The sequence below is a fragment of the Bactrocera neohumeralis genome, chromosome 3, assembly GCF_024586455.1.
Source record: "Bactrocera neohumeralis isolate Rockhampton chromosome 3, APGP_CSIRO_Bneo_wtdbg2-racon-allhic-juicebox.fasta_v2, whole genome shotgun sequence".
In the NCBI taxonomy this organism is placed as follows: domain Eukaryota; kingdom Metazoa; phylum Arthropoda; class Insecta; order Diptera; family Tephritidae; genus Bactrocera; species Bactrocera neohumeralis.
The window spans coordinates 53,658,916-53,678,119 of NC_065920.1; the positions used below are offsets into that span (position 1 = coordinate 53,658,916).

Consider the following 19,204-nt stretch of genomic DNA (forward strand, 5'->3'; position numbering starts at 1 on the left):
TTACTTTGAGAAAGTCTATGGTGAGCGGATTTTGTAGTGATTTTGCTGGCATTTTGTCTTCGAGCGGCTCCAGCGTTGGCGGCACCGGCAATGTAATGCCCTAAAGACAAAGAAAAATTCGCATGAACAATTGAATTATGGATTCGGATACCCGCTCTTTTTTAATAGTCGCGAGCGAAATGGTTTTCTTATTCTGCTTAATGCAATGTAAACGAATTTTGCAGAAAAAGAAACAAAATTATCTGTTTAGCCTTAAAAGTAAGTATTTTGATAAATATGACCATGCTTAAAAGCTTTCTGTGGCCAAAGTTTGTAAAAGAAAAGCTCAATATGTACAGTGAACTTTTATCAAGACAATTTGTGCCTCTGACTATAGTCTATTCAGCCAACTACTTGGTTCGCTAACCATTGACTTACCGTTCACTAACTGTTCACTAACCGTTCACTAACTGTTTACTAACCGTTAGTTTCCCATAACCTAAAAAATCTAGCAAATATTTGAACACCGATCGTATGAGAAAGAACCTAATATTGGTTGTCAAATATTTCCCTTCCGCTATTTTGCTCTTTTTTCAATGCTTTATAAAAAGTGTTACAGTGATCAGATTTAGTTCAAATATGCGCCGTTACGTTCGATAATTTGTTTCCATTTAGATGGCAACTTCATAATACCCCCCTCGTAGAAGCTCCCTTTCTTATTTGCGAAGAACTCGGAGAGCCACTTTTCACAAGCCTCATTTGAGTTCAACTTTACACCAACAAGGGCTTTCGCCACGGACAGGAACAGGTGGTAATCACTTGGCGCTATGTCCGGGCTATATGGTGGATGCGATAAAACCTCCCATCCGAGCTCCCGTAGCTTCTGATGAGTCATCAACGAATGGTAGAATTAAGTGTCTGGCCATATGGGAGCAGCTCATGTTAGATGATTCCCTTCCAATCCCACCAAACACACAGCAAAACCTTCCTGGCCGTCAATCCCGGCTTGGTTACTGTTTAAGACGATTCACCGGCATTTGACCACAACCGTTTTCGCTTGATATTGTCGTATGTGATAATTTTTCGTCGCCAGTCACCATCCATTTCAAAAATGGTTCGAGTTCGTTCCGTTTCAGCAGCATATTGCAGGCGTTGATTCGGTCCAGAAGGCTTTTTTGCGTCAAATAATGCGGCGTCCAAACATCAAGCTTTTTTGTGTATCCAGCCTTCTGCAGATGGTTTAAAATGGTTTAGTTTTAGTGACGAACTCTCATCTTCTGGGCGTTGTCACAAGATGCCACATGCTCGTCTAACTTGATGTTTTCCATAATTTGATCGGTATTCGTCGACAGAGGTCTTACGCTGGCTGGCTTATCCATGGTATCGTTTTCACCCGTTTTGAATCGTCGAAACCATTCCTCTGCAGTTCGAAGTGATAGAGTACCATCCCCCAAAATACCATTAATCTCACGGAACGTTTCTCTGGCGGATTTGCCTTTAACGTAGGCAACGAACTTAAAATAGCGCGAATTTCGGCGTTATTGAACTCCATGCAATATCCAAACTAATCATGCATAGCGTCGTTTTGTTGGTTATGTCAAGACCTTTCAAAGATGTATAATATTGCCAGATACGAGCTCTGTAGCGCTTTATACATAGCCACGAAATTCAAAAGACAAAAAGGCGGAAGGGAGATATTTCACAATCTAATATATAAAAAAATGATTTAGATTATGGAAAGCTGACTGAATCAGTTGAATGAACTGCAGTCAAGTATCGAGAAGGGTACGCTGAAAAAATTGTATATTTTCCTTAGTAATGCTATAAGATTTTGTAGTACGAAACCAGGCTTAGAATTTTTAAGAGAAGCATTAAAGCGGAGTAAAAACTGTTGGTCAAAGGGCTTAGATTTAAATTTTGTGGTCAGAATATATAATCTTGTCCTTTATGTTAGTTAAGTCAATAAAGATTGAATTGTGAAGCTGTGTTAAAGGGACTAGTAAAAGGAAATCCAAGTCATTCTTTATTGTACTCTGTTAAGAGTAGGTACTCACGGCCGTGTAAAAGGAAAGCTATTATTTTTGCCTTGAACTGTAGGCTTTATATAAATTAGTTAGATGATCCACTGACTAAATCGAAAGAATAAAAATCTTATAAGACTGGAAGCGAGTTGTTGGTACGCTGACCCCCTGCATTCTAAAATTCGATATGTGAGCCTCATGTTAGTTTAGTAAGCGTTGATTAATTATCAGCATCTGTGCGGTAACAAGATCATTCTGGCCGGAGTAGAACATAATATTTGTATTCATATGGTGAGGTCAAAGATTTTAGAGAACGCAAATTGTCTGCATGGCGAAAGGTGATGTGGAAACATCATCCACTAAACAGTTTACACTAGGTTAGGGTTTAAGCACTTTAGTAGTCATACCTTCTACGAACTGCTATGAATCAAGAGTTTTTGTCGATTTGAGACGGTGTTTCTGACCCATATTTAGAAGTTCTGGACCACAAAACGAACTAATGTTTAGAGTAGTCCATGAGGGATCATTCCTGTCTTCACGAATATCGGCTTGATTACCTTACCTTGTCTGGAGATTTGCAAAATACTGTCAGTGTCATTGATATATTTGATGAGAATGTAGATCGTAATATGACGCAATGACGAAAATCCGAGGTTTTTAGAATAGAGGTTTAATGATTTTAATATTAAGAGGATTAAGGACCAAGAATTTCATGGCCAAATAGGAGGAGAATATCTCACTTATCTATTATTCAGTCAAAATACACTAATGAACCCCAAAATAAACTCTCTAATCTACATTTACGATACTTGATCATAGTCAGAAAAATAATAAGTTTTCTTATTAGAACAATAAATATTAAAATTTCTTAAGGATATATCGTCCATCGCTCGTACGGAAATAAATAACACTTTACACTTTGCTCACCTTAAAATATTCATTTTGTGAGAAAATCTGTATATGCCGCGGCAGCAGGTCACCTAAAGTTTTGCGTATCAAATACAGCTGGTCCACGTCGCTCCGACCGGGCCACAGCGCCTCGCCGCGCACCAGCTCCGCAAAGAGACAACCGATGGCCCACACATCCACAGCGGTGCCATACTGTGTATCGCCGACAAGCAGCTCCGGCGCGCGATACCAGCGGGTGGCAACATAGTCTGTGTAATTCTCGCCAGGACCTGCAGGTGTCAAAAGAAAGAAGGAGAAAATAGTGAGATAAAATAAATATAAATAAAATAAAAATTAACGAAATAAATGCTTTGGAAAAAAGATGTTGCCACACAGCAGCGGGAAACAACACAATGGTGTGAGTTGTGCGTTGTAGCACAAATGTAGGCAACTTTTTTCTGCTTGCAGCTGTTAGTATGAAGGTGCAAAATATCTTTTCCTTCCCCTTTGTACTTACTCAGCATGCGCGCAAAACCGAAATCGCACAGCTTCACTTGTCCCTGCGCTGTCAACAGTATATTCTCCGGTTTAATGTCGCGATGCAGGCAGTTCTGCTTGTGGCAATATGCCACACCCAGCAATGTTTGGTAGACGATCTGTTTGGTTAAATGCTCCGGACAGCCTTGCGGATGTCGCTCCAATTCGTGCAACACTGTCAACTCGCAAAATTCAAATACCAAATGCAAACGTCGCTTACGCCGGAATACCTCCAGTAGTGAGACCAGATTGGGATGCTTCAGATTCTATGTGAGAAAAAGAAGAAAAAGACATGGAGATAACAGGAAACGTGCATTAGTTGTGAAATTGAAATAAATTCAAATTGAAATAAGGAAATTTCAACATTGGCGAAGACAAACATCGCCTGACATTCGAAGAGGAATGTGCCCAAGCGATTGAGAGGGAAACATACGATATAATATATGGGAAGGTATGCATGCTTCTATTTCACTACGCAACAACAATACCTGTGTGTCGCTTTCACCAGTTGACTCTAGTTTTTCAGTGTAAATTTGTCATCAAAGATTTTTAGGAGATTTGTATGCAAGGCGGTTTTTTCAGTTTTTGACAATATGTTGACCAAACTCGTATTGTAGAAAATAAAAATTGGGTTTTATACCTTAGGCAGGGTATATCAGATTAGCCACAAAGTTTGTAACACTCAGAAGAAAACGTCGGAGACCCTACAAGCTATATGTATGTGTAAAAGATCAGCGTGACGATTCGAGTCGATTTAGCCATATCCGTTCGCTCGCCTGTACATGCACGAAGCAGTCTCTCCATTTTAACAAAATTTAAAAAAAAATTTTGTATGGAACTCTGTTTTATTTGACTAGATATATTTACGAAATTCGTCATAGGATACTTTCCAATGCAAGGACTATCTCCGAACAAATTGTTCAGACCGCACTTCTTTTTCTTTGGTGGCGTAGATACGCGATTGTAGCCGAATTTAAAAAAGCGCGTCAGTCGTTCTTCCTTTTCGCTTTTTGGCACCAATTGGAGATTCTAAGTGCAGTCGGATTTTTCACCACCAGGTCTCTCCAACGGAGTGGAGATCTTCATCTTCCTCTGCTTCCCCCGGCGGGTACTGTGTTGAATACTTTCACAGTTGGAGTGTTTTCATCCCTTCGGAGGACATGAACTGGCCAACGGCGCCATCTCGTACAGTTCATCGTTTCATTGACTGCGGTACTCACCGTTGCCAATGCGCAAAGGATCACAAATCTTCCACATAATCTTTCTCTTGAACGCTTCAAAAGCATATAACAGGACAAGAATGATGAGTGACTTGTAGAATTTGGTCCTTGTTCGATTCGAGAGAGAAGTCTACTACTAGTCAGTCCGAAGTAGCACCTAGTGGCAAGAGTTATTCTGCGATGTATTTCGAGGCTGATATTGTTGGTGATGATGATCCAAGATAGACGAAATTATCTTCGACTTCAAAGTTATGACTGTCAACAGTAACGTGGGCGCCAAGTCGCGAGTGCGACAACTGTTTGTTTGCCATCGTTCACTACCCGACCCATTTGCTTCGCTTGTACACTCTTTTAGAAGATTGTACCTTCTTTATTCAGATCTGCAGCTCGAATTATTTTCTCCAAGAGCAGATTGAAGAAGTCACACGATGAGAAGTCACCTTGTTTGAAACCTCGTTTGGTATCGAACGGCTCTGAGGGGACGTTCCCGATCCTGAGGGAGCTTTTGGTATTGCTCAACGTCAGTTTACACAGTCGTGTTAGTTTTTCGAAGATGCCAAATTCAGACTTCGCGGCATAAAGGCAGCTCCTTTTCAAACAATCGGCAATCGAACTTCTACCCTTTCGTTATCGATTGTGGAATCGGGACAACATATCATGGTGTTATGCTTTCATCGCCATTCGGAAGGCTGGAGAAGTTTTCACTCTATGTATAACTTCAGTAAGCCCTTGGCATCAGTCAATAAATCACTTCTAGGGGTTCTACAGGAGTACGTCCTGAAAAATTTTGTAAGTCGCCGCATTTTTTCGTAGAATTTTCGAGCATTTTCCTTCTTTGCCAGCTTGTCAAACTCTTTGTATTCATTCATTTCGACCTCTTTCTTTTTTTATCGGCAAATGCGTCTGGTTTTTCTCTCAACTCTCGGTATCTATCCCATCCCGCACGTGTTGTAGTCGATTGTAACATTGCGGGGTAGGCAGTGTGTTTTTCTGATGCTACTACAGCAATTATTCGACTAGCAGGTATGCATTTTGCTCAGTATTTATTACAGGGTATTTTGCTTTTTGTTTGAAAGCTGGTTTTTATCAACTTTCGGATTTTTTCATCTGCAATCTGCTAGATTTTGAAACCATATAACCTGTAGGATTATCTTATGTTACGTTGCCAACAAGTTTTCCTTATTTTTGGCGACTAGATTTTAGTTGCACCTACAGTACTTTAGCAATTATTATGTCCGTAATTAAAGAAAAATAGACCATTAAAAGGTTACACCCAATATTTTGTATAGAAAGCCTAAGGTTTAAAAATTATGTAGATCGGGTCTATATAACACTTTAAATTGTAAAATTCTTCAATGAATTTCACAATGGGAATTATTATCTTGTCTTTGTAGATGGTAAAAGAGAAGTCGTGTCTTATCTATCAAGAGATGTGTTCCAGATGTCAACTAAAATCACTTCCACATTTCCTTCAGTCTATGGTAGCGTGAGCAAATTAAGTGAAATGCTGGAGGTTTGAATGTTGCTCAGATACTCCCCACATCGTATCAGAGATTGTAAGTCTTTGTGTATTTTTTCGTGTTTTAAGAATTCTATATCTTTTATGTAGAAATTATTTAGAGACATCTGAACTTTAACAGACAAAAGACTTAAGAGTATAATTCTGTTATAATTCCTACAGTGATGAGTTATAAATAAATGATTTCGTACTAGATTTGATTGGTTTGTGAAACGAGCAGGATGCTCTGTGTTCTGCCAGACTTTACCAAGTTTTGATTGTTTCTTAGTTCCCACTTAACGCATAATCTATTGAAATTCGCATTTAGTGCAGGTTTCCTAAAAGATGACTACTTCTTATGGACCTCGTAATTGAACTGCCTCTGGTACCGCAAAGAACTAAAACTGCTCTATGCGTGGCTCATAAGCTTACCTGATTAACCTAACCTAACCGAATCATAAAGAACATACATAGGTACGTATGACCAATAAGATTGTCTGCCATAGTTTCATAAAAGTAATATTGAATTATTGCCGATATAAATTAATTGAAAAATTGTGCATATACTAACCTTTAACAGTCGAATTTCGCGCAACGCAATTTTTCTTATAGCCGGATCATCTTCCGATTCCACAAACCTTTTGACAGCCACTAAGGCGCCCGTTTCACGATCACGACATTTGTAGACGACGCCATATGAACCTAAAAGCCAAAGCAATATTTATTTGTATTTCAGAATATTTCTCTTCAATATAAAATGATACCTTCGCCAAGTCGACTCAATTTCTCGTAGCGATCCATTTTACTGCTACCCTGAGGCCTAGAAAAATATAAACATTTTGTTATTAGTCTAATGTTTTGTTGAAATAACTAGTTGATTAGTATGAATGAGAATATGTATGAACTTATATAATTTTAATATAAAGGAAATGATTTAATAAAGTGCCATTAACTAGTTTGAAATTGGTATGAGTTATTTGAAAATACTTTTTTCATCGAAAGTTTTTATAATATTTATACTAATTTCTTTTCTTCTTGGCATGTGGATTGAGCCAATCCTTTAAGAGAAAAAACATCGAAAATTCGATTGTGCTATTATTAACGATTTTATTCTGCACGACTTGCACTCCTGCTCTCTAAGAGTACGCATCAGCAACTCGGTATAAGGAAACTGTGGAACAGTATTTCAAGCTGCAAACAAAACCATTGTTTTCCAGAAAAGTCGAAAGAACGGCTACTTCGATGAGGACTGTCGTGTCGCAGAGGAGAGAAATCAAACAGTCTACCTCGCAATGTTGCGATCGACCACTACACGAGCGGGATGGGAATCTACCGAGAGCTGAAGAGGGAAGCGAGACGCATATGCAGACAAAAACAGAAAGAGACCGAGATGCGTGCGTATGAAGAAACTGACCGACAGGGGTAATCCTTGAAAAATCTTGTATGACCCATAGTGCTGATTCGGAACCTGATGTTGAGAGCATATTAAATTTTTAGAGGAAACACTTCTTCAGATGGAATAAATATTCCATTGCCTGACAACGATGGGGACGAGAAACTGATAAGGTGTATGCATTAGCTTCTTTGCAAGATATAGTCAGATGAAAGCATGCTCCACAATTGGAACCTAAGTGTGCTCCGCCCAATCCCCAAAATGGAGGATCCCACAATCTGTGCCAATTAGTGTGGGATAAGCCCTCTTAATATCGTATATAAGGTCTATAGAGAGTAGTGTGTGAAAAACTAGAGTTCACCGTCTTCAAGCTGATTGGACTTTATCGGTGTAGCTTTAGAACTGCAAAATATACTATCGACCAGATTTTCACCATGCGTCACATCTTGGAGAAGACCGTGAAAAAAGATACACCTTTTAAAGCCTCCCTCGACAGCAGGAAAAGGAACTGTTTCTATGCCGCTAAGTTTGAACTTGCCATCCTCACAAAGGTAGTACGGGTGTGTAAGCTGGCGTTGAGCAACACCAAAAGTTCTGACAGATTCGAGAAGGCCGTTTCCGAGGTTTCTTCATTATATGGCGGAGGAAAATAATGAGAGCTGCAGAGCTAAATGGAGAGTATTTTCTAGACTTGGCTATAACAGCGTCGTTGACAGTTATAACTTCGAAGTCGTAGATAATTTGAACCCGTATTAACACCAACAACAACGCCAGCCTCGAAATCTAGCGCAGAATAACTCTTGTTAACAGGTGCTACTTTGAACTGAGTAGGCAATTGAGAAGTAAAATCCTTTCTGAGTGTTCGAGAAAAAGGTTCTGACCGTGCTCGAAGATGGTCCCAATGTCCCGGGTCACACCGCCTTCCTTGTGAACAGCTACCTAACCAAGGTCGGAATTATAACGCTTCCGCAGCCGGCCTACTGCCATATGTGGCCCCCAACAGACGACAGACCTCGGCTTTCAAGACTTCCGTGACGCCTTCAATGCTTGGAAATCGCGCTAGCAGCGCTGCATCGACGCAGAAGGAGTCTATTGTGAAGGTTTTTAAAGAATTGTAACGATTGGTTTAATAGATTTTTTTAAATCGACTCAGTCCTATTTCTTTCCGGACAAACTCTGTACGACGACATTAACATAGTTCAGCGAAGTAAGAGACAGCGGCTACTCCGGCAGTACCCACCGGGTGAAGAAGCGGAGGAGGAAGACCTCTACTTCGTTGGAAAGACCAAGTAGAGTAGATCTGGCTACACTTGGAATGTCGAACTGTCGCCAAACAGCGAAAAGAAAGAACGACTGGCGCGCTGTTGTAAGCCCGGCTGTAACCGCGCAAGCGGTGTTTACATTAATAAAGCGGAGTAAGAAGAAGCTTTTTATTGAAATTAAGAATAATCGTAGGCGTTAAATTAACGTTCAATATTCTTGCAAACCTTTGTTTTAATCAACAAAGTAGTCCATTGTTTCTATTACCATAAAAAAGTCATGGTGGTTCACAAATTCGTAATATTAATCGACTATATATTGCACTCGTTCTTATTCAGTTTTACGTATGTATATCATCACTGAATTGCAAGTATAACATTAAATCTGAAAAATTATTAATTACCTTAAGCTCAAACTTGGGCCACGCAGCAAATTGGAGCGGCGCGTTGGAACTTCTTTGCGTGGCAGCATTTTATAAGGACACATTAAATGATTTATATGTTTTTGTGTAAGCAATTTGTGGAATTGTATGTGTGCAACAATCAATTAAATGGTGATTGATATCAATAAAGAGCGTGTAAAGCGTAAAAACTGCAAGCGTTCTTGTGTATGTACAGCGTTTTTTGTTGAGTAATCCGTTATGGAATGCAAATTTAATGGCGATTGAAATGATGAAATCGATGAGCGCAGCAGCAAAGCTTATGATTTAAGCAAAAAGTTATAGAAACAAGTTGCAAAAAATATTATTAAAATAAGAAAAAATATAAACTTCGAGAGCACCGAAGTTATAGTACCCTTCACAGGTGAATTTCTTATAAAAAAGGAGGTTAAAAAAATATTTTTTTTTTATTTTATTTGGCCAGTTTGTAGAGCAGCCGCATGTTATGGTCATGCGATCAGAACTATACATATGTTTGGAGATTGTACTGTTATCTTGAATAATAACTCATGCCAAATTTCATGAAGATTAATTATCAAATAACCAAATTTTCCATGCAAGAACTCGATTTTGATAGGCTAGTTTGTATGGTAGCTATATGTTACAGCGGTCTGATCTGAACAATTTCTTGAAATATTGTAGCGTTGTATAGCGTTATAATCTATATCAAATTTCGTGAAGATATCTTTTCAAATATCAATAACGACTTTTCCGTTCATATAAGCACTTAGATTTCTTGATCGTTTTGTGCAAATTTCATGAAGATATCTTTTAAAATGTCAAAGTTTTCCATATAAGAACTCAATTTCAATCGATCAGTTTGTATGGAAGCTATATGCTTTAATAGTTCGAATTGAACAATTTCTTGGGAGATTGTAGCCATGTCTTGGAAAATAATTTGTGCCAAATTTCATGAATATATCTTTTAAAATGTCAAAGTTTTCCATATAAAGACATAATTTCGATCGTTCATTTTGTATGGCAGCTATATGCTATAGTAAGCCGATCTGCACCATTTCTTTAGAAATTGTACAATTGGAGTGAATAATAACTTATGCCAAATTTCGTAAAGATATCTTGTAAAATAAAAAAGTTTTCCATACAAAAAGTCGATTTTGATCTTTCAGTTTGTATGACAGCTATATGCTATAGTTTTCCGATCTGAACAATTTCTTCAGAGGTAGTACTGTTGTTTTCGGCAATAATTCTCAAAAATTTTTGGGAAGATACCTCGTCGAATATCAAAGTTTCCCATACAAGAACTCGATTTTTATCGTTCAGTGTGTATGATAGCTATACGAGCCGATCTCCCGTATGCTATAATGATCCGATATAGTTGGTTTCGAAAAATAAGTAGACTCTTAAAGAAAAAAAAATTTATTTTTAGGTGCTTGTAGTTTTCGTGTCAAACTTAATACACGCTGTGCAGGGTATATATCTATGCATATGAAAAAGAGCGAAGAGAATTATATGAATTGCTGTTTTGCGGGCAAAAAGTGTTGAGAAAAAATTTAAAATTATTTTTCCATGCACTAAAGACCTAAATTATTTATTTACAGCAGTTGAAGTTGTAAGCTGCTTGCACGTATTGATTGTTATTTAATACTTTAGCTTACACACACATATATATAAGCAAATATGCGCTCACACATATATAACACAACGGTATTTTATGGATAAATGCATATATTGCAGGTAACAGTTAGTTAACACAAACAGCTGCGCACCGGAAAAATCAATAATTCACTTATTTTTTTTTATTAGCACAAAGAAAATCGGAAAATTCCTGAATCACATATGGCTTTTCGGCATTTCAATGTCGTTAATGTCAGCGTTTTAGCGAAAGGTGATTGAACTGCTTTGGTTGCGCCACTTAGTAGTGGTGTGGGTTGTCCACCAACCGCATGGGTTAGTAATAAAATAATGCTGTTTTAATTGCACACTACTTCTGTCACACAAACACGACCGCAACACATACACACACACAAACGAATATCGCACTTCACTTGGCGTTTGTTATGTGACCGTAAAATATTTTCGCCTTCCTTTGCAGACGTTAAACTAGCGGTTTAGTGGCGTACAACAAACCACACAGCTGTTGTTTGTGATTTATACTGTTGCTACTTTTGCGCCTGCAGGTATGCTACACCTACTGCTTTGCTTGGCCAGCTGCCGCTGTTGCTATATTATTCAACCCATTTTGCGCGCGTATGTATGTGTAAGTGTGGTGATGCCGTTATTACTTGTGTCCTTTAGTTATATATTAAATAGGGTTGTTGTTGTTTTTGCTTTGTTTTGTTTGCTGCTTTCGACAGCGCCGCGTATCGTAGCAATCGTTGCTGTGATAGCTTCAACCACAACAAATCGTTAAGCTATGCGGTGGCGGTGCGGTGGTAGTGCGGTAGAGCGCATTCAGCTGCTTTGTGTTGTGCTTTTGCTTTACTTTATGAAGGCGTGCACGTTTGTTCTTGTTTTTTATTCATGAATATGCCAAGCTTTAGCTTGAATTGCGCAGCATTTATGGCACAATTCGCTGTATTTGAAATTTTTTGGGGTAATTGGTTTCAATCGAGTTATTTTCCATAAATTGAACATGCTAATTAACGGTGAATTGGTAATAGACATTTATGCCACTTAAAGTTCAATAAGAACACGGAAGAGAGACGAATATATTAGTACTGGCTCGCTTTGTGAGATTTGGAACGCATTGAAGGCGAAAATTGAAAATGGAATTTCATCCATAACGAGTATATATGTATCTGTGTATATATGTAAGCTTAGGTGCAGGGGTTGTTGTAAAATCAATGAATTTCACTTGGACGGACCTGTTAAACATAAACTCTTAAACCAAATCTTCAGCGATTGATGAATCGTTGCTTAACATAAATCTATTAAGGCGGTTAACTTCGCCAGGTTCACGATAGGTGTGCCTACCGAGGTGTTTTAGTCTCATTCTGGCAAAAGCTGGGCAATAGAGAAGAAAGTGACAAGATGATTCCCCTTATTTTCCTTAATATCCTTCATTCAGCTTTGGCAAAGAGTGTACGTCAGAATATTTAGCCACACCGCGTGTGAACCAATCGGACAGTGCCCAGTTAAAATACCTATATCTGTGGGAAGATTGACTTTACTACGCGCCAGTAGTTCGAATGATATCTTTCGTTCGGTTGTTGACCAGCGCTTGCTGAGCTTACTGGAGGTCTAAAGGTCCCAAACCGGAACGCAAGCAGACATTGCAGAACCGACGCGATTTTAATCCTTTAAAATTTAGGAATGTATGTATATAAGGTCTTGTAAAAATAAATCCATTTGTTTTCCAATCAAATTTTAGTTATCTATAGTTGCATTTTATTGTTGTTATACGACAAAGTTAAAATGAATTTTGGTGTTGTCGATTTCGCTCCGATAAATTAAAAAGGTGCACCAGCTCTGAAAGGTCAATTGTCAAAAATAAAAACGGATTTTTGCGTTATGTTGAGCTCCTGGACTATCAAAACGGTCTAACGGATAGTTCAGGAGCACAATACACAAATTTCTATATACATCCTTATTGAAATGGTTCCAAACAGATTTTTCCGTAATGTTGTGCTCCTGAACTATCCGTTAGACCATTTTGATAGTTCAGGGGCCCAACATTATGCAAAAATCCATTTGGAACCATTTAGAGATAGATATAGAAACAAGCTTTAGAGTTGGGCTGTTGAGTCGAAGAGGCCAAAACCCATATCGCCGTCTTCCTCTGACTCCGACTCCTCCTTTTTGACTTCTTATTTCGTTTCGACAGCAGCGCCAGCACCAGTGCATGGAGCAAAGGCAGCATCAGCAGCAACAAAATCCATCTATTTCTGGAACCCTTATGGTGATGAAAGCGTTAACGTCAAGCGAATCACAATGAGCCGACGAAAACGGTGACCAAGCCAGTGTTGATGGTCAGGAAGGTACGGTGGGAAGGCATACGAGTGCCTCCTCTACGCTTAAAGCCTTTATTCTGACCTGTACTATCAACAATTGAACCGTTGAAAGAAGTAATAACCTAGGAACTGCCAGCCTTAGACAATAGCAGAGAAATTGTGCTCCATCAGGGCAACGCCAGTCGATAATTTTATCGATAGTGACACGCTAAAATCTACAGGAGATTCGTTTTAGATTCTTATAAACTTTATAGTCCGGACCTGACACCGAGTAATTCCTACCTGTTCATGTCTATGGGGAATAATTTTCTTGTTGAAAATTTGCTTCAAGAGAAGCTTATGAAAATCGACTCTCCTTTTGCCAATTGGGACTAGGGTTTCTAGGAGAGTGGCTTTGTAAATTTACCTTCGCTATGGCAAAAAGTTATCGGATAAAATACTGCATATTAGACCTAAATCTGGTCATGCTTTGTCAGTCATCTGTGGTAAAACTATGCTAAATAAAACCTTCTACTATATTTACTGAAAAAATAGTGAAATTATTTATTTTTAGTAATGGATTTCTAGATACTAGACCTAAAGTTTGCAGTTACATAATTATAAATGCAGAACTGTGTGATAATGGTTCAAATCGAAGTCCTTCATGTGGATCCCATCTTCTCCTTCTGACAAACAGGGTCTGAAGGTAGGTATAGGTTGAAGTTTTTTCTTGACGTAGTTCGAGTAAGAATGTAGATTTCAGGTGGCAGTCCGCATATGTATACGAATATAGCGACGAAGAACGAGGTAATTACCGAGAAGAAAGAAAGATGTGTATGGTTTACAGCAGTAGAAGTGAGACCTAATTTACCACAGACGTAGATATGGACTTGGACAATAAGTTCATAAAGGAAAGTATCGATATTTTGTTATCGAAGACAACTGTCTTGAATAAAGAAATTGTATTTCATACAAAATTTTGTTTTCTAAAGATGTGAACCTTTTAGTCTGTTCCAAATTTTAACTTTTAATTGATGACAACATAGATATAGTATAGTCGCCATATAGTCACCGGCTTGGAGTAACAAGAGAGTAGAAGAAGTACTGTAAAAAACATTTATTACTGAAATACAAAGTTTTATTATTTACTTTCAAAGGTTTTCTTTTGTCTTTAAGATTAAAGATACCGCTAAGGCAGACTTTCCTTTATGAACTTATTGATTTCTTCTAAATGTTTGATGTGACGTAAACAAATTATTTCGTCTTACATAAGATGGGATAAAACAGAAAAAACGTTTTTCTTTATGAACTTATTGATTTCTACTAAATGTTTGATGTGATGTGAACAAACTATTTCGTCTTCTAAACAAGTTTTTTAGAGATTATTGTTGCCTTAAAAATAACAATATCAAATTTCGTGAATATATTTTGTCAAATGTGAAAGTTGTCCATACAGGAACTTGATTTCGATCGTTCAGTTTGTATGGCAGCTATATGTTATAGTGGTCCGATATCTTCCGCAAATGAGCAGCCTTATTTTCAGACTTTCACACAGCATGCTGTAAATTATGATTAGCTGTCTTTAAGGGTAGCAGCATAAATATAAATATAAAAATTAACTTTCGTGAAATTATGTAACTACGCACGCTATACCTTTAAAGCTTTGATCTCTTTTACTATGCTTTCTGTTGCATCAAGCTATTTCGTGATAAGAATTGTAAGGTTACTAGACCTAAGCGAAATCTCTGGAAGATGCAATGTTACTGAGTTTGTAAAAACGGAAATCTTCTTCTGATAGCTTTAGGTTTCGCTGTTCCCTTGCAGTCTAGCATCAGACGGTTGGCTTAAGGCAAGCTCAGTAGAACTTTCAAAGTTCAGCTTGCCGTGTTTGGAGGGGTTTTAAATAAACGCTCTCCATTAGGCGTAGAGACGGTGAGACTAAAAGTGTTGATGGAAGAAATTGTCAACATTTTTTGAATGATGGCAAAATGGAAACATCTTGAGACTATCTTTTTGACTGCCCAGCTTTTGATACAATGTTGTTAAAAAGTAAAAGCCGAGCAAATTGACTGGGATTGACTTTGGAATTGACAACAAATTTGTGATAAGCTTAAAGCTCTTCGCCTTTAGATGAGGGCTTTTTGAGCTAGAAGTTTTTTGTTTTTCTAGAAACTGATTTCTTTGAAACATACTTTACTTGACCTATGGCGAAACTATGAACATACGTAGTCAAGAGCAGCTGGATCATTTCAATATGAGAAAACATTAATTTCGATATTGGATATTAAAGAATTGGATTAGAAACTGCATTCTTATGGTTGGATCTTTAGGTAATATCAGTGCGGAGCACATTGTGTCCAATTTGAACAGACTCGGAAGATAGGACAACTAAAGCAATTCATAAATAAAAAGTACAGTGAAAGCTCTGTTAAATCGAAATTAACTGAACAGAAAGGCTGGTAACCAGGCATTTAGAAAATTTTTTGCATGAACATGTTCAAAATTAAACCTCAAGTACAATCCTTGTGATTCTTATATCGACAAAAACGTTTTCGCCTTTATCCGTAAATGAAATTTTCACTGTATTGAATAGTTTGTTATGTGAATAATATGTTCCATGAAATCGCGTATACGATAAATGTTCTGCGGATCATTCAGAAATACTTTGCCTAAGAGACTAGATGTCGACCAACGATTTTTAAGTGAAGTTTAAACAATCTAAAAAAATCGGTGGAATGGGAAATACTTGTATGTGATATAGTTGTCTGATCTGATGAATATCAAATTGCATCTAGGCATTAAATTTCATAAGGGTAACTCAAAAACTGACGAAAAACTTCGACTTAAAAATCACTGGTTCGAAACTGGTAATAGGTCCATAGTCTCCTAGGCAAAGTTGTACATATTGATCTGTAGAATATTTCCTGCATACGCTATTTTTTCGTTTTTTGGACTCTCTGTAAATCGACACTCTCTATATATATAATTAATTTTATATAATTTAATTTTGAATTCAGTCAACTATTAAAATCAACAATTTTCATATAATATAATAACTAGCCAGTTGCATGAACACATATTTAGTTGAAATCCAACACGATAAACAACAATTTGTTACACAGTGCTACAAAAAACATGTATTTGATCTCAGCAGACACAAATTATATCGAAATGATTTTTCAAAAAAAAAAGTTCTTGATAATTTGTTTGGCCACTTGAAAGCTATTCCGCGCTTAATTCGTCGAATAATAATAGAAAGTACACCTGCAGTAAGAGAAAAGTCCTTGCCATCCACGTAATTATTTACAGTGGCTCGGAGAACGTTACAATAAGCAACAATTTGTTACACAGTATTACAAAAAAAATGTATTTGTTCTCAGCAGACACAAATTATATCGAAATGATTTTTCAAAAAAAAGTGCTTGAAAGTTTTTTTAGCCTCTTGGAAGCCATTCAGCGTTTAATTCGTCGAATAGTAATAAAAAGTACACCTGCAGTAAGAGAAAAGTCCTTGCCAACCACGTAATTATTTACAGTGGCTCGGAGAAAGTTACAAAATCCATGCTGAAACCCAATCAAGGAAAAAAAGACTGTATACAGCGGCGAATAACTTATTAAAAGCGGTTGATTAAACACTATCAGTCACTTTCTTTAAAATTTATACCTGGAACATTTCTGAAATGTTCCGTTTATCTCCGTTTATATAAGAGATTTTACTAAAATCGGTCCAGTAGTTTAGGAGTCCATCGCAGACAAGCAACGTGACACGTAATTTTTATATACAAGTATAAAGATAAGGGGCAATAACACTTATCGGAAAAGTCGACTATTATTCTGGGCTTGAGACCACACCCCTGTTTGGTCGAGCGATTGAGTCATAAGTAAAATAATGAATTTATCCGTTTTTGGAGTTAGCTTCCAAAGTCGAAATAATTGACCTCGAATTTCGAAATATAACATATTGAATTCAGCTTTTCTAAATATTGTACTAAAAGATTAAAAAATGGGCATTATCTAAGTTTTCTTCTAATATTTTCCGTTGAATCTTATACTCCTATGACAGATGTTATAACGTGCAAGCTTGTGGAAGTATTTTCGAAATATAAAATTTATGTTTTTTTTCGAATATGCGACTCTGATCCTTAAAGCATCTGCCACATAAGCTCAAGTGATAAATGTTATAAAGCATTGAAGTGAAAAGAAAGCATTGAAAGTGCCATTGCTATTACATTTCTAGGGTCTTACTTACTGAAATTAGCAATGAAATTAGCATAAATTCAATTTCGAAATTCGAAATTCGAAAACAGATAATTTGGGTTTCAGAGGTTAAGTTCGTAAACCAGAGAAATTAAATTTTCACTTAGGACTAAGTCTATCGATAGAAGCAATTTTGGTTCAATACACAGATGATTCATTTTTAGGGTTTTGTTTATTAAAATTAGTAATGAAAACATCATAAACTAAATTTCGAAATTCGAAGACAAACATTTCGTGCTATAGATGCTAAGTTCGAAAGACAGAAAAATTAAATTTTCACTTAGCACTCAGTCTACCGGCAAAAACTTGTTTGGTCCAATACCTATTTTAGATGAGTTTTTAAAGTGCAATTTAATATATTTTTTTGATTTTAATCAAAAAGAAAAAATTATTTCTTTTCAAATATGTATAACAGAATTGTCAAAATGACTAGAGAATAGTCAAAGGGTTAATTTGGAAAATATATGCCGGCCTTTTAAGACCGCAGGATTCTCTCCGAATTTTGCCTATTAAATTTTTTGTTTTATTTTTTCGATTTTTTGCTAGATAAATCCGATGATAGCCCACTGTAAAAATTATGTTTGCAAGCGTAGAATATTTACACATATTGCAATGCACTCATTTCATGTTTCTTTAGTGCTGATGGGTTAATTGATAACCATGCAAATGAATTTGAAGTGCTAAAATGATTTTAGAAAGTGAAAATTGTAAGTTCGTTTCAACAGTTTTTAAATAAGTGTTTTTAAATAATCTAAATAACGTAAGCATTAACTAATCTAGGCAAGTTCTAACTCATTTTCAAGAAATTTAATACTCATAGTAAATTTTTGTTTTCATTTACACAACCTTTTCTTTCTAAATTGGCGAGCTTGTGTCATTCGTGGGCAATATTTAGATGCGTTTAGTAAATAAAATTAATTGACAATGAGTTGAGCACTTTTTTGAACACAAAATCGTTGATTAAGTATGCACAAAACCGATTAGCCCGATCAAGATCGGAGCGATAAGCTGCTAACTCTTCCGCGTGTTAAACGGCAACTGGAGCAGTCAGCTGCTTTATTACCTCATTATATTACGGCATAGAATTAAAAACTCAATAGGTCATATTTGCACGCATGGAAAATTGTACGAATATACATATAAATATATACATATGTAAGCAGGCATTTAGGCGCTTACGCATTTGGTAAAGTTATATGGTTTAAAAATAGCTATCTGCTTACCGTCGCAGCGAAAATAATTTCGAGAGCTCAAACATGTTTCTTTTCCACTGTTTTTTTTTCGGTAACAAAATGAACAAGATATGTTATTAAGGCACGTCACACGTAAATTGCACTAAAAATAGTCGCTAAACTTGCTGTTGCCGAAAATTTTTGTATAAGTCTTGTGACGTCAAAGCGAACGAAAACGCTTGCTGGCACATGTAAAAATCTAAAAATGTACAACAATTGCGTTTTTTGTTATGTTTTTATCGACCGTCCGACAATGCGACCAAACGACCGATCAACTCAAGACGACTACACGGAATGTCCTTTCGCCAAAGTCCAAGAGTGCTGACGTTATACGCTATTGAAGCGTGCTGAGGAAGTATATATAAATACAACAACAAGCCATTGTGCAAACAAAAATTATTGTATTTACCAAGTCCAAGGGGTGTTTGTGGTGGGCAAAAGGTGTATGTGTGTGAGTATGTGTGTGTGGCGAGTGGTAAGTGACGCTAGTCATATGGGGCCAACTGCTTGTGTACTGTATTCCAGCGTTAATTAATGTAAGTGTGTGTGTGTATCCATAAGTAAGTGTATGTGTGTGAATATCGAAATGT

The 19,204-nt window shown here is 37.0% G+C and overlaps 1 protein-coding gene across 7 annotated transcripts in view; it reads right to left on the minus strand.

The window, feature by feature from the left end:
• Positions 1-19,204, minus strand: part of LOC126753772 (cyclin-dependent kinase-like 1) — a 52,633-nt gene that overhangs the window by 1,219 nt on the left and 32,210 nt on the right. For 2 of the 7 annotated variants that reach the window (XM_050465476.1, XM_050465474.1), the window contains exons 2-6: positions 6,908-6,963; positions 6,715-6,845; positions 3,406-3,691; positions 2,928-3,178; positions 5-100 (exon numbers count right to left, since the gene is read on the minus strand). In XM_050465476.1, coding sequence (XP_050321433.1) covers positions 5-100; positions 2,928-3,178; positions 3,406-3,691; positions 6,715-6,845; positions 6,908-6,963 — 820 coding nt within the window. Of the gene's footprint in view, positions 1-4; positions 101-2,927; positions 3,179-3,405; positions 3,692-6,714; positions 6,846-6,907; positions 6,964-9,199; positions 9,930-10,792; positions 11,347-18,228; positions 18,285-18,605; positions 18,911-19,204 lie in introns of those variants that run through there. The other 5 variants (XM_050465478.1, XM_050465479.1, XM_050465477.1 and 2 more) reach the window with 5 other exon arrangements.